The sequence below is a fragment of the Solanum stenotomum genome, chromosome 5 (assembly GCF_019186545.1).
Source record: "Solanum stenotomum isolate F172 chromosome 5, ASM1918654v1, whole genome shotgun sequence".
Lineage (NCBI taxonomy): Eukaryota > Viridiplantae > Streptophyta > Magnoliopsida > Solanales > Solanaceae > Solanum > Solanum stenotomum.
Window position 1 is genome coordinate 61,311,284 of NC_064286.1, and position 15,197 is coordinate 61,326,480.

Below are 15,197 nucleotides of genomic sequence, written 5' to 3' on the forward strand. Positions count from 1 at the left end.
TTTTTTTCATATTGCTTCCAATGATTTATTTTCTTAATTGTTTATCGAAAATAACTTTTTTTTGTTTCTCATTCGGTGTTCGTAGCCCACATTGGAGCCCCATCTAAATTCGGGTCATGTACTATAGAGCCCATTTGAGAGTGATGCTTCCAATAAAATTTTCTTCATATAGGACTCGAACCCAAATCTCTAATTAAGGATGAAACAGTCTTATAACTGCAATGCATACATTCTGTTCTCTTGATTTTACTTTGTTGGGGTGGCATTCCCAATAAATTTTTCTTTATACCATGGCTCGAATCCGAGCTCTTGATTAAGAATGAAATAGTCTCATCATTACTCTCGACTTTACTTTGTGGTATTACGATGAATATATTATTATTGATGATTATTTAAGTTAATTCCGCCATAGAAAATGAAAAAGAGACATTTTTATAAAAATAGTACTTTGGCATTTACTAATTATTATACTTAAGGGCTCGTTTGGTGTGAGGGATTAGAAATAATAGTGATGGGATAAAAAAAAAATTATGTTGTTTGGTTGGCAAGTCCGGGATAACTTATCCCGGGATTAATAATTAGTACCGGGATAAGTTATCCCTCCCCATGGGTGGTATAGTAATCCCGGGATAACTTATCCCGAGATAGAATAGGTAAATGACAACTATGTCCCTTTAAATCCTTTTTATATATCATTTTTTACATTTATGTATATTTACATTTTTTTAATACCATGTATAATAATATTTACTACTCCTTATTTTTATGATAATTATACATATTTTTCTATTAAAAAATTATACTATATAAATATAATTTTTATTTATGAATTTATTTGACTAATTCTTATGTTTATTTTATTTTGATTTCTCATAAATTTTCTTCTCTTTAATAAACTTAAGAGGAAAGTTCTATTTTTAAGCTAAATAAGAAAAAAGTTATATTTTTAAATAACATGGTACTTATCATGGGAATACATAAGCAAAAATATTTAAGTTAAAAAAAAATAAAAGTTTTATTTTAAAAAATGAATAACTAAAGCTCACAAAGAAAAATTTAAAAAGTTTAAATAAAGTGAAGGGTAATTTTGTAAACAAACAACTTGTTCTTAAAATTTATCAATATATATTATTTTGAATATAACAAACCAAACACTCAATAAGAAATAATCCCAGGACAACTTATCCCATCATAACTAATCCCAACATAACTTATCCCATCATAACTAATCCCAACATAACTTATCCCATCATAACTAATCCCAACATAACTAATCCCATCATAACTCATATTCAAACCAAACGACCCCTTAGCATATAAAACTAAGGGCTAAGATTTGTTTAATTAATTATTAAGTACTATTTGAAAGTTGTCTTGAATTTCTAATTTTTATATAGGGAGTGTACATTTTTTTTTTCAAGAGAGAATAGAATGTGGGTCTTTGCTTCTATTCTCTCCTGAATTAGATTGAGCCTCAGGTTTTTGCAGCAAAGAGCATATATGGTTTCTGGGTTTTTTGTTCTCTCATTGATGATGAATGTTGGCTCATACTTTGCTGCATGCAAGCTAATTTGACTCTTCCTTTTTTCTGGGTATTTCTTCATTTTCCTTGGTAACACTGTTTTCTCCCTCTTTTTCTACCTTAATCCCTAGCATTTTCTTCAATTTGATCTGGGTATTTTGTTTCTTGATTTTGTTGTTATTGAATCTGTTGATGGGGTTTTTGTGATTGTTACTGGTAGTGGGAAATGGGTTTGATTTGTGTGTATAGGGTTCTGAAGAAACAAATGTGTTTTGATGTGATGAATTATTGGGATGTAAGATTAGAACTTTAGTTTGTTTTGTGTGTGAAAATTGAATTGATTTTAAGGGATGGGATCTCAGGGTGGTGGGGGAGGAGGTGGGGGTGGGGTTAATAGTATTGGTGCAGCTCAAGCTCAAGCTCATGCCCAAGACCCAAAGACAAATGCTTTGGCTAGGCAAGGATCATTATATGGCCTAACTCTTGATGAGGTTCAGAATCAATTGGGGGATTTGGGGAAACCATTGAGTAGTATGAATCTTGATGAGCTTCTTAAGACTGTATGGACTGTGGAGGCTAGTCAAGGAATGGGGGGAACGGATTACGGGGTGTTGCAGCATGGTCAGGATGCTTCGGGGAGTTCTTTGAATCGACAATCGAGTATTACACTGACTAGTGATCTGAGCAAGAAGACTGTTGATCAGGTGTGGCAGGATATTCAGCAGGGGCATAAAAGAGATAGTATCGATAGGAAAGCTCAGGAGAGGCAGCCTACTCTTGGTGAGATGACACTGGAGGATTTTTTGGTTAAGGCTGGAGTGGTTGCTGAGTCGACTCCGGGGAAGAAAAGTTCGGGGTCAGTTTTAGGGGTTGATTCAATGGCATTGCCTCAACAGCAAGCTCAATGGTCACAATATCAGATGCATGCAATGCATCAGCTACCGCCACAGCAACAACAACAGAACATGCTACCAGTTTTTATGCCCGGCCATTCGGTTCAACAACCTCTGACTATTGTTTCCAACCCAACAATAGATGCAGCTTATCCTGAATCTCAGATGACAATGTCCCCAACCGCTCTGTTGGGCACATTATCGGACACACAAACACTTGGAAGAAAAAGAGTTGCACCAGATGATGTGGTTGAGAAGACTGTTGAAAGGAGGCAAAAGAGGATGATTAAGAACAGGGAATCTGCAGCGAGGTCACGAGCAAGGAAGCAGGTGACTTTTGAAATATGTTGCGGTGTTTTGAATATGGTAATATCGTTGCCATGGCTATTGAAATATTATCCTTTTATCAACAGGCTTACACCCATGAACTGGAGAACAAGGTTTCACGCCTCGAAGAAGAGAATGAAAGGCTCAAGAGACAGAAGGTATGTTTTGTGATAGCTACTTTCTTGTCAGTGAATATGGTAGTCATTTGCATATTCTTCTAGTGGTTCTTCAAGAGTGTGTGGTTATCAGGTACTTTGTATCATTTGCATTCTTAATGGTGTTACTTGTACTGATGTGGGCATCATTGAAGTGTGTAAAGAAGTTCCAATTCTAGAACACATGAGAAACAAAGCTGAAAGAAATGTAGCACAATTTCATCATAACGAATTTTCAATACCATTTCTGACATTATGTTAAACTGTTTACTGTTGAAACTTATATTGTTCGAGTCATGTAGGTTCTTCACTTCTCCGCAGAACAACCTCTCATATAATGATCTTTGTAATGTTGCATTGTGATGCTTTTAACTCCGGAAAGAATGTTTCTTACATAAAATAGAAGAAACAAAATTATATATCATGTTTAAAGTGAAGTATCTTTTTGTAAGGTTAGAAACAAAAGTCACTTAAGTACATACTTTACGAGAGGGAAATGATTGTTTATTCTCATTGTAAATATTATTTAGGAAGGTCAGAAATAAAATGATTTCAATCATTTATGCAAATGAGAAAACTGTGTCTCTTTCTCATTTTAGGTCTTGTATTGTCTCTCCTACTCTATACGAAAAGAAAATGAATTTCAAGGGTCTAGTACTGAATTACTTATAGTTTTATAACTTTATTCCTTGTAACAGTGCGTTTCATTTTGTAAAACCTTTAAACTATTATATTGCCATTTTGCTGGTTGAGTTGCATAAAGGTGCAGTCGCTATCTATTGGTTAAAGTTCACTGCTTATCATGTCATGTCCTTCACCATTACATATGTTGCCTGGACTCTTCAAAAAGGTCAATGGATGTGTGTCGGATCTTCCAAATCCTCCAAAAATAGTGTATTTTTGGAGGCTCCGACATGGGTGCAGCAGTATATCTGTAGAATCCGAGCAACATAGATCATTACTTTTATCGAGTTCACAGAAATTCTCATAGTTGCAAACTTGTAATACCCTTAAGGAAAATACCACCTTCAGTCAGTTTTGATTGCAGAAGGTATTTTCTGTAGATTCACATTGGAGAGGGAAATAGCATAATAGTTGACCATCAGGAAGTCTCTGGAATTTTACATTAGTTCTTGTGTCCCTTTGTTCATCGAAATAGGAGAAATTGAGGTAAGGAAGAAATCAGTAGCAATGTTTGTATGTAGAAACAAACCACATTCGAGTTTGTTCACGTGAGAAATAAGAGAAGAGAGGAGATATATTTATGACTTAATCTGAGGGTCTATCGAACACAACCTCTCTATCTCCAAGGTAGGGGTAAGGTTTGTGTACACTCTACCCTCCTCCAAAAAACCTGGTTGAACGTTTATTCGGTTGGTTCACGATTAATTTTCTTCAAACTTAAGTTCTTCAATTTGGTGATTGGCAGGGTTGACTTTTCTGTTAAGTTCTTAAAGAGCTTCTGGTCCCCTTAGCTTAGCCTTTGGCCCAAAACCAAATTTTCATTCGGAAGATTGAAGAAGCTCAAACCCCTTCCCTTTTTCTCTGTCTCCCAAATCCCTTCCCATGGTTTTTCACTATGTATTTAGTTTTCACTATGGTTCATTCTATTGTTGCTACTGTTTTACTCCTCAACCACCCGCCCACTGGTCAACCTTGCCATTCACCTAGTGCAGTCTTCCTCTCCGTCATTCAATGCTCGTTATGTTGAGAGTGTAAGAGCTTTAGATCTATCTCTTTCTTTTTTGATATATCAATGTGCCCTGAAGCAGTCTACACTGCATAACTGAACATGAGACTGCTAGCTTTGATAAAGAAGTTAGACTTAAGTCGTTGAGTCTATTTTTACTTTTGCTTTTCTTTTCATTTTTCCTTTTGTCTTTTTGATTTCCTAAGTAGTCAACTTAGCTTAAATTTTATTAAACTCCTTGTAACTGATCCGACAATATCTCAGTACATTTATTTTTACGTGAACCTGAACCTAACAGAATTTACTACGGGTTTGATTTAGATTACCAAAATCGACAAATTGAAAATTGGAAAACTGAATGGAGCTTTTGCAAAACCAAATCAAACTGACCGACACCAACCCCTAAAGTATTGAAGTCAATGAATCAGTGATGAAGGCAAAGGAGGAAATGAGAGGGGCAGATGTGAGATTTTACGAAGATTTGTACATGGAGGAGAAGTTGAGGGGGAAGGTATTATTCAAATAGGATGGGGAATAAGGGAGTGGTTGGAGAGGTCTATGGGAGAACAGGAGATGAGGGAGGCAGTAGGGAGGCAAAGCCCCTGTATCGGATGAATTCACAATTCCACATTACTTTTTGTTGCATTGTTGTAAAGATTGGAGATCATTGTGGAATTTCAAGAAATTGTAGAGTTTGAAAGCAAGCCTAAACACATCCCTCAAACTTAAAGAGGGAGTAAGAGCATCAAAGTTTATAGGGCAATTAGTATGGTTGGAAGCATTAATGAGATATGTACTAGACGATACAGTCTCTACTTCTCAAGATCCATTAGTGGAAGAAAGACAGACATTAGATGCAGTTTTGGTGGAAAATGAAGTGGTTTATTTTAGAAGAAAGAGTCGAGGAACTTATTCCAGTTGGACCTTAAGAATGCTTGTGATCACATGAATTAAGAATCTATGGAATTTCTTTTGCAAGCTAAATCTTGGAATGCCTTCTCAGATGTGACTTTTATATATGTCATATTTATTGTTCGAATAGCAAAGATAGTTGTTGCTTAGTTCTTGATGATCTGTTGTCTTCCCAAAATTAGAGAGCATTTAAGACAACTCTGTCACGTCCATTTCTTGTGTTTCTCAGCTGTCTTTCACAGATTATAATGTTAATATGGTTTTACGTGCAGGAGATAGAGCAGGTGTTACCGAGTGTTCCACTTCCAGAGCCTAAGTATCAGCTGCGCAGAACAAGCTCTGCGCCCGTCTAACATCCAGTTTCATGCACACGAATGATGAATATGTAGATGCATAGTGTTCGTTATGTCATTGAAGTTTATGTTAGCTAGTCATTATCTGTTCATTTCCTTGTTCTTGGTTAACATCCTTGTTCAGGAGACTGCCCTGGAGGCCTCTGCTGGCAGCACTTGTCGGCTGCCCGTGTGATTGCCTTAGCTATCTCTAGTTCTCTAGATAAGTTCTTTTTCCTTGTATGTACATTTTTATAGTTTTAACCTTGGAATTATGTGGAGGATATAGTTTTGGTAGTTTCCTTTTGGTTACTGTAAGCATTTCCAGTATGAATTGCTTTCGAGACAAATGAAAACAAAGTTATTGTATGTTTCCAGTTGTATTGAAACGACCGGGAGAGGGGTAATCTTCTTCATGGTTCCTTCTAGACTTGAAATCCTCAACTGCTTGGCATATGGCTTCCTACACTGGTAGAAATTGATTTCAGCTTCATTATTCTCATATATGGACTAACCTGAAGCTTTGATAAGTTGTTTTTCAAGTTCAATTGTAAGGTGTACATGTTCCATATAGATTAATATCTTTTGTTTTCTTCATGTTTGAAACAAGAAACACTTTTTGAATACAAATAGGTACATAACTTCAGTTGTTGAACACTTGAATCTCATCCTTAGTTACCAGGTGTTTTACGCCAAATTATGTAAATTTACTGTAGTTATGTGATTTAATGAGGTGAGAATGCATGTTAAGTTACAGTGTTATAGAAATCGATGAAATAGATGTGTCTCTCTATTCATTGATTTGGCGTAAACACACATAGTAGGCAAGGCAAATACAATAGAATCAGTTTACAACAAGGTGAATTTCACAACATTTCCAAAGCCATAGTAACCAAACACATGCCCATGAAAGGAAAAGAAAACAAAGAATTAGAAAAGCAAAGTGAACTACTTTTAAATCCAAAATCGTGCCGGGAAATCCCATATTGAGAGGTAAAGCACTCTCTAACAAAAGTGACTCCTTACCCAGGCTGATAAGGTGAAACTAGATCTAACACATGACTTAAAACCAGTCTTCCAAAAACCTCTATACATCTGAATACTTAAGCAAGAAAGTCATTATATTTTGCTTCCTAAAAGACTAAACTCTAAACATTTCTGATGATCATCAGCCTCTTTCAAAGTTTTCAGCAGCTGGTTTTAATTTCCTCTAGCCTTTTCCAGGTCTGGAAGATCTGCAATTAAGAGACAAAATTAGTGTCAAAATTGGGAAAACTCCATCTCCTAATATATACTTGCTTCTATCCGGCTAAGTTGGATAGGCGAAATTAAGGACATTGAAACGGATGTATCAGAAAGAGCAAGCAAACATGGACTTTTTGTTTACCTTTACGCAAGTAAATAATCAGAATACACGAGAAAATCAACAGCTAAATAAATGTCGATTTGGTAACTTAGAAGAGAGAAAGAAAACGTCAAGCAGATACTGGTGTATCGAGGAGAAGGAAAAAAGACACTAGCAGAGAAGAAAAGAGTTGTAGAGGGCCACTAACTTACACACTGGGAGAGACCACGATTAAAGCTAATGTGTGTTATGTGAATTCAATGTACTTATCGAATGTTCATTTTATTCTCGCTTCTAAGATGTCTTTTAGCATTACAAAAAGTTTAACTAAGTGAGGTTTCCCAGTTGGAATAAACGAAAGTTTAAGTCTCTGTTTAGTAACTTGTCCTTGTCCTCCCATTTTCTCGTTTTCTCCTCCTCTGTTTCTCTCCTTATAGTTTATCTAACCTCCGAATGTTATCCTCCTACACTCATTCCTTTCCTTTCTCTCCCTTTCTTCCAATCTCTCTAAGTTCTTGTCTCTTAACTGTCAATAGAGTATAAAAAGTTGTTCACATGAGCAAGAAAATGAGAAGCACTAAGTTGGTTCTATTCCTCTCTTAAAAGAAATGAGGGCTGAATAAGTATTTGAGAGCAGCTGCATACTAATGAATTGCAAAGAGAGCTGACTGAAAAACATAGCATTGTCTCTGATGTGTACAACAAATTAAAGATATATGTAAACTAGTCCAATCAGATTGGAAACAACTCACAGAGCATTCCTCCATCATCGCTGCTCTCGTCGTCATCTCCAGTGTACTAAAAGAAAGATATACTCAAGTTAAAAAACTATGATCAAAGTAATTAAACATTATGTTGCATATAATATTTAACAAATCAGGTTAGGCATTACCGCAACACCCCCATCATCAGAGTCCGCTGCATGGAACAGAAAACTGGATTAGCTTTATGAGAATATCAGGATACAACAAATAACGTTATACATGAGAAGGAGTTGGCCAACGACTGAAAAGGAATGCCATGTAACCAGATCTTCCCAACGTAGAAGAGAGAGAAGCAGGAAGTAGGTGAGGTAGTATTGTTCAATGTTCATCGTTATTGATGCGGAGCCATAAAAGACCACTAACTTGACAGAATTTGATTATCACTATTGTCCGAGAAATGAATAGGGAGGGAAGTGATGAAATGATATTTAGAACTGGATCAACTTGAAGGCTTGGGAATTACAAAACGCAAACCTGCATGCCTAATTTTGGAGCACATTATCATTTCACATTACATCAATTGTAAAACTAAAATTTTAGGCAAACTAGGTCCCCCCGGGGTTTTGGTCTAGTGGTAAGACCAAAATGCGCAATGTGCAGGATAGGCCCACATCACGTGTTCAAATATTGATGTACGTAGGAGAAGGGTAGAGGGGCATGTCCATTATCCATCGAGTTGGCATTTAAGTGGAGAAGGGTAGAGGGGTAGGTCCATTATCCATCGAGTTTCAAACCTTCTACTCCTTTAGTCAGGCAAGAAAAGTTTGATTAGAGATGGTCAGACTTAATACACTCAACCCGCAGTCCGATTACTAAACGTTGCATTTTGATCAATCAAATGATACATTCCACACCGAAAACAGAAAAAAACTTGCCAAAAAAAAACCTAAAAATACAGTTAATATTTCATCTGCCACTTTGCTCCTATTCCAAAGCATAAGAAAATAAAAGAGGAAGGATGGGGATGGTGTTGAATTACAAATTGAAGATTCAACAGAAAAACAATAGTAAGATTGGCTGAACAGGAAGGAGGCTTACCAGCATTAGGATTCATTAAAATACCTAAGTTCTCTAGTTCTATTTTCCCCCTCAAATTAATGGAAAGATAGCATAAAATTAATTTAATTTTAATGAAGCAAGTGATATGCAGCCAACTCACAATATTCTTCATCATCTTCATCACACCATTTGTTCCAATCGACCTTGAGGTATGGAGCGGGCTTCTCTTCAGACTTCAATATTCTTGGCCACCAGCCTCTTTGCTCCTTTTGGATTGAGCAGAGGATAATTCTCGACCCAATATTAGTTTTACACCGCTGCACCAGAAAGCACTCTATGATATCAACCATGAGGATTTTCTAACCTTGAAACCATATTGTAAAGGAAGAAATATCCAGTGCAAAACACAGCTATCTACATTTACCAAACTCTAGAAGAATAAGAAATACAAGCAAAGACAACTTGAAGTCAAAAACATAGGCCAATGGGTTCACGGTCTTATACACTTCCCAAAAGTATGACAAATTTCTATATCCATTTATATAGTCCAAGCCCAAGGCAGAGGGTAGATCTATCTTGATGTAGATCCACCTCTGGTCATGAACCATTGCAAAAAGGTACAACAGCTATGATTGAGTAAGCCATATGCTGACTTTGTGAAACCCATTAGAAACCACAGCAATAAACCAGGCATCCTGATTCGAAACTACTACAACCCTTTTCAGCAAAACAACACCTCAATCCCAAACTAGCTATAGTCAGCTATATGAATCCTTAATATCTGTCCCAATCTATTTGTACCATCTTATTCCAATACTCAATAACATTCCCATCAATGGGACCGAGAATAATAGGTAATTCGGGATAAAAGGTATATATACTTTTAGTTACACGCGTACAATGAGCTCGTTGAAACCTCACAACAAGATTGAGGGAAAGGCAAGAAAGTTGAGCCATACCCCCCTTACTTCCCTATGGTTGACTGTGTTTTCCTCCTTTTCCCATACTTCGGAAGGAAGAGATCGCTGGTGCAATGGTAAAAGTACTCATCAGGTTCAAGCCGTGGAAACAACTTCATGCAAAAATGCAAGGTAAGGCTGCACAAACGTAAGACATGATGAGGTCCACCCCTTTCTCAAACCCCACCCCATAGCGAGAGCTTAGTGCACCGGACACTAGACAGCCCTTACTCAATAATTTGGGATTCTCCACATTTTCTAATCATATACAAATTGCTAGACAAACACCTAATATAAACATACTAACAACCCTGTTCATCATACTCAACACAATTGCTACATTTTTGTACCCTTTTTCAATAATTTAGGATTTCTCTAATATCTGTACATTTTTCACTTACATACAAATCCCTCAAACACTGACTTTAACATAAACCTACCATCAACCCATTTCATCAAACTCAACAAATTTACCACAGCCAATAAAATAAACGAAAACCCAGAAAGAAAAAAACAAAACTTTACACAAAACAGTAAGAAAAACAGAGAAAAAAACCTCAGGAATAACATTCCCGTAAAGCTGGAGAGTGACGGAGAATGAATCGCCATTGACACCAATAGCAGAGAAATTAAAAACACCATCTGGGTCACACTTCAATGATACATCTTTAGCATCAGGCAATGATACAGTCAAGTAAACTTTCTCCGATCGCTGAGCCCAAAGTACTTCTGGTTGACGACTGCACATTAATTTTTTTTCAAAATTTTCACAGAATACAACTCAGAAAGTGAAAAAAATTGCAGATTATTGAAATTTATTCAAATGGGTACCTCATTTTTGCAGAGAAATTGAAGATTTCAGTCGATCACCGGATCAATTGATGTCGATTTTTCTTCTGTTTTTCGAGTTTTAGAGCTCAAAATTTTCTTCAATTAGCAGTTCATAGTTGTCACTTTCTCTTTTTAACTTTGTTTTCCTAATTTATTAGCCAAAATAAATAATCATTAATTCATTATTATATCTTATATTAAAAATAAAATAATTGTTCAAAATATTTTGTCATGCTTTTATTGTGTTTAGCCATGAGTTTTTTGCTTCTTGACCTTTATTCCTTTTTCATATGTTTTGATAGCTAAGCAATATTTTAATCTCTCAAGATAAGAATATAATTTGCGTAAATCTCTCAAGATAGGAATATAATCATATTTTATCTTTTTCCAATTTCTATTTATGAATTATATTGGTTATATTATTGTTATTATTGTCGTATTACTTACACTTGAGTTGTACTATGCACTTTGACTCAATATAAAATTAAAGATTATTTAAAATAATTTTGATCAGAAATAAGTTATAGTAATATATGTAGAAATCTCATTAATAATAAAATAAGAAGTTTAGAATGAAATAAACTATATGTATCTTCCTTTTGAACTTTAGTAAAAAGCAAATTGTATATAAGATCGAGCGATTTTATTTTTGAAAAGATTTTCCTTTTATTAAATAAGAATACAGGTATAAAATGATATACATATTAAATAAAGAAAAATTCAAGATTAATTGTTATTTGTATTGGGCTTTTGATTTGTACACATACTATAAGAAGATTTGACTTCACACTTTTTTAAAAATTGGTTCAAGTCATGTCCTATTTGTGATTGAAATTCATGTAGAAATGTCTATATAACTAAAATTTAATAATGTATATGAGTTATGACCGATGCGATTTTTTATAATTTCAATCTCTAATATCTGAAGTTGTTTCGAAATGAGTAGACGTTGCAAGATTTCACTATCAAGAAATGGCATAAATAGTTGCTCCAAATGGGCTATTTGTGGCACTCTTCCAAGCCCATTTAATTGGAGTTTGGCCCATTAAAATTTGTGAGGCCCAATGAGGAGAATACATATTCATATTGCTCACCATTTTCATACTTAGTTTTTTTCTCTCCTTTCTTGTGAAACCCTAAACCTCGAAAAGCTTCAATGGCGGTAAGTGTTCGATCTCATTCTTCAATGGCTGTTTTATGAATTTTTTCTTCTTCTCCTTGTTGTGTTGTTGCTTTGTACTTCTTCGTGTTTTTTTTTTTCATCTGTTGTTTCCAATTGTGCTGCTCACTGATGTTATCCTCTTCCTTCAAGCCTTAATTAACTTGTTTTTGACAAGTTTTTTGCTTTCTGAACACTGTACTGCAGCTACGCAAACTGTATTTATGCAAATTATGTATTCCTGAGCGTTTTTCGGGTGATATAATTTTACTTTTTAGCTTATTACAAATTATGTATGAATTTGCTGCTAGATAGTTGCATTGTTACTTCTTACTGTTGCTATGGATCATAAGCTTGCGATATGTGTTGTATGTCTTGCATATTTAACGCTCTTGATCCACAATGTTTAGCATTTTGCTTCCCGAGATTCATATTAAGCTAATATAACCATAACTCCTAAAGGTACTTTTTTTTTCATTAATTTGATATGAGGATAGTACTTTCTGTTTGTTTTTAAGTATTTAAAATCGAATTTTGGAATGAATGAGTTAATTTAATTTGAGCTGGATTGAAAAGCTTGTCATTTGTCTAGCAGAATTACCAAGTATAAAGTATTGGTGCATCATATTTCTTAAGTGTTTGGTACTGTGAATCTTCAGTGTATTACAGAAGTTCGTATCTTGGCTAATATAATCATCATGGTTTTGTACCATTTACTCATTATGTGTGGATGGAAATACGAGTAGAGTATCACGTTATATTTAGAAACTTTGAGTTCTTATTCTGAAAATGTTATAATATTGTGTCATTGCAGACAGTACCAGTTAATCCGAAGCCTTTTTTGAACAATTTGACTGGAAAGCATGTGATGGTAAAGCTAAAGTGGGGATTAGAGTACAAAGGTACTCAGCTTCTCGGACTTGCTGATTCCTAACACTATGTTATTCATTATGGTTTTTGAGAACTAGACTTGTGCATTCATTATTTAACTAAGCTCATTTATTTTGTCTTCTCTTTCAAGGGTATTTGGTCTCTGTGGATTCATACATGAACTTGCAGGTACTACTGTTAATTTGAGTTTGTCTGTATAATCAATTTGTCTGAAAGAACATCATCATTAAGTGGATGTATGTGCATGTATATCCTTGTGATATGCTAAACTCTATATTATGAACCATTCACTGTTATCCATCAGTGGCATGAATTGCTATCTAGATCACCACATTTATTATATTGTATTAAGGATTTCCTTTTGCAAACAGATAGAAAAAAATTTGTCCAAATATCAAACTCTGTTAGGACAAATCGTGTTAACTTTGCATTTGATCTTGTAAGCCTCTGTTCTTCTTTCTTTATATTCAAACCTGAAGATGCATTCAGGATGCCATCCAATTTTTACATTTGAATTCACGAACTTGTTGTGCCTTCGTTATATTTTAGTAAAGTACAAGCAGCTCAAGCCTGACCCATCAATTTTGCAGAAATGCGTAGATCATTTCAAAGATAGTCTGCTACCTTGTAATGAAGTAGGAAATAATTAACTAAGTCATCTGTCTGCAACACATACTACCAAATAGCTGCATACGTGAAGGTTATCTTGGATAAGGATAGCTCCATGTACCTCTGACTACATAAAAACCTGACTGTGGGAGGAGAGTACTGTTTTACAAATGGCTTTACAACTAAAATAAGAAAAATAACAGACAGAAAACAATACAATATGCAGTAAAAGACAAAGCATTTTACATTCATTGTCTGAAGAAGTTATCATGATCTCCCAGTAACATGATTTTTACAAAGAATTCTGGATCCGTGCATATTTTTGTGTGTAATTTTCTGGAATTGCTTTATTCTTTTTGCAGCTTGCTAATGCAGAAGAATTCACTGATGGAGTAAGCTCTGGCTCTCTTGGAGAGATCCTGATTAGGTACCTTCATGGCTTTGACTTTTGATCTTGATATTTGGACCGTCATTGAAATTCATGCGGCAGCCTGTGGTTGTTAGTTAGTATTTGAAAAAACCTAGTAAACATATCCCTCTCTCCCCCTGCCCTCTATTCTGCCTGCATCAAGGCATATAAAGCTGAAGAGACATGCCTAGTTGAAAATGGAGCTCTCATTTATTCCTTCCCTGGTTGACATTTTTTGTTAATTTTTTCCCCACATTTGGTTCGTTTTCGAAGTGGAAAGATAGAGACTTTTTTTTGCCTGGCATCTTTCTACATGTTGGATGTCTCATGGTGGAGATCATAAATTGTTAATATTCGACCATCATGACTTAATTGTATAATCTACTTGTATTTTCTCTGCTGCCCCCATGATATGGGTGAGTACTCGGACAGTCATAGCATTTCAAAAGAGTCTTGTTGCTAACTAATTCAATCCTTACTCGTGAACTTGATTTCATGCTCCGTCTTCCTTGCAACACCATTCTCTAATTGGATCACTTGCACCATTTCCTTTAGAGGATGGCTGGAATAACCAACTTAGATCATCATTTTTTTGTTTAGAGATTTCCATTTCTTGTTGAGAGAGTAACCTTCGATCTTTTTAGCTCTCTTTACAAATTTACTTATCTGTTTTTTAATTAACTGCATCATGGAAATCACCAAGGTTGAAATAGCTGCTCCTCAATGAAAATCCATGTAACTTCTCTTCGTTAACCTTGGTTGTTTTGCATTTGCAGATGTAATAATGTCCTCTATCTTCGTGGTGTACCCGAGGATGAAGAACTGGAAGATGCTGACCGCGACTAGAAAGTGTGTTGTATTTAGTGACATGGTTCATTGATCAATGATTGGAACGACTTGAATGTGTTTTCTTAGTTGCTCCTGTCTGATATATGTTGTTGGTAGTCGGGAGAAAATATTAGTGACTCATGATTTACCGGAGCAAAATGACTAGAAAGCTGTATGATCTCAGATCGCGTTTATTTTTATCATCACAATCTTCAACCCGTATCATTGACAAAAGTATAGATGAATTGTTAAATATACAAAATCAAACCAAGCCATAGTTCCCTTGTATCTGAATTGGATTTTGTTCTTTTTACACAATAGAACAAAACAAGAATGGGGAAGCCTCCCTTTTTCATATTGAGGATCTTGATAAACTCAAACCATCTTATTTAGAAATATACGTGAGAAACTGGGTTTTCACTTTAGGAATAGATAAGTCATTGAAGGAGATCAATAGCATTCTCTACTTTTTGACAATGAAACAGTCTCTCGGTCCCACATAGGTTCGGGGTAAGGTTTGTGTACATCCTATCCTCTCGAGACCCCGACTTGGGATTACGTTAGGCATGCTG

The 15,197-nt window shown here is 35.4% G+C and overlaps 3 protein-coding genes across 4 annotated transcripts; 2 read left to right on the forward strand and 1 right to left on the reverse strand.

Moving 5' to 3' along the window:
• The first annotated feature begins 1,400 nt into the window (after positions 1-1,400).
• On the forward strand, positions 1,401-6,268 carry LOC125865626 (ABSCISIC ACID-INSENSITIVE 5-like protein 2). Its single transcript, XM_049545832.1, has 3 exons — positions 1,401-2,745; positions 2,829-2,900; positions 5,772-6,268. Exons 1-3 carry the CDS (start codon positions 1,873-1,875, stop codon positions 5,850-5,852), a joined length of 1,026 nt encoding a protein of 341 aa, XP_049401789.1. The 5' UTR covers positions 1,401-1,872; the 3' UTR covers positions 5,853-6,268.
• A 496-nt stretch (positions 6,269-6,764) lies between these two features.
• Positions 6,765-10,880, reverse strand: LOC125866112 (co-chaperone protein p23-2). Of its 2 annotated transcripts, XM_049546409.1 has the most exons (6): positions 10,730-10,880; positions 10,455-10,638; positions 9,100-9,256; positions 8,069-8,094; positions 7,929-7,974; positions 6,765-7,066 (listed from the first exon to the last, which is right to left on the reverse strand). In XM_049546409.1, the coding sequence occupies exons 1-6, from the start codon at positions 10,732-10,734 to the stop codon at positions 7,032-7,034; spliced, it is 453 nt and encodes a 150-aa protein (XP_049402366.1). In that variant the 5' UTR covers positions 10,735-10,880; the 3' UTR covers positions 6,765-7,031. The 2 variants fall into 2 exon arrangements, with proteins under 2 accessions (XP_049402366.1, XP_049402365.1); XM_049546408.1 differs by lacking the exon at positions 10,730-10,880 and having other exon boundaries at positions 10,455-10,646.
• Positions 10,881-11,795: 915 nt separating this feature from the next.
• On the forward strand, positions 11,796-14,847 carry LOC125865131 (probable small nuclear ribonucleoprotein F). The gene is made up of 5 exons (XM_049545309.1): positions 11,796-11,891; positions 12,703-12,790; positions 12,910-12,947; positions 13,751-13,815; positions 14,574-14,847. The coding sequence occupies exons 1-5, from the start codon at positions 11,886-11,888 to the stop codon at positions 14,641-14,643; spliced, it is 267 nt and encodes an 88-aa protein (XP_049401266.1). The 5' UTR covers positions 11,796-11,885; the 3' UTR covers positions 14,644-14,847.
• Positions 14,848-15,197: the final 350 nt, after the last annotated feature.

What these genes read in the sequence shown, in the direction of transcription:
- LOC125865626 (XM_049545832.1), top strand. Translation starts at nt 1,873, where the DNA reads ATGGGATCTCAGGGTGGTGGGGGAGGAGGTGGGGGTGGGGTTAATAGT. An exon ending in GGTCACGAGCAAGGAAGCAG is followed by an intron (nt 2,746 to 2,828) that starts GTGACTTTTGAA and finishes TTTTATCAACAG; the next exon opens with GCTTACACCCATGAACTGGA. An exon ending in AAAGGCTCAAGAGACAGAAG is followed by an intron (nt 2,901 to 5,771) that starts GTATGTTTTGTG and finishes TTTTACGTGCAG; the next exon opens with GAGATAGAGCAGGTGTTACC.
- LOC125865131 (XM_049545309.1), top strand. An exon ending in GTGGGGATTAGAGTACAAAG is followed by an intron (nt 12,791 to 12,909) that starts GTACTCAGCTTC and finishes TTCTCTTTCAAG; the next exon opens with GGTATTTGGTCTCTGTGGAT. An exon ending in ATTCATACATGAACTTGCAG is followed by an intron (nt 12,948 to 13,750) that starts GTACTACTGTTA and finishes TTCTTTTTGCAG; the next exon opens with CTTGCTAATGCAGAAGAATT.
- LOC125866112 (XM_049546408.1), bottom strand. Translation starts at nt 10,646, where the DNA reads ATGTGCAGTCGTCAACCAGAAGTACTTTGGGCTCAGCGATCGGAGAAA. An exon ending in CTGATGATGGGGGTGTTGCG is followed by an intron (nt 7,975 to 8,068) that starts GTAATGCCTAAC and finishes TCTTTCTTTTAG; the next exon opens with TACACTGGAGATGACGACGA. An exon ending in CGATGATGGAGGAATGCTCT is followed by an intron (nt 7,067 to 7,928) that starts GTGAGTTGTTTC and finishes TCTTAATTGCAG; the next exon opens with ATCTTCCAGACCTGGAAAAG.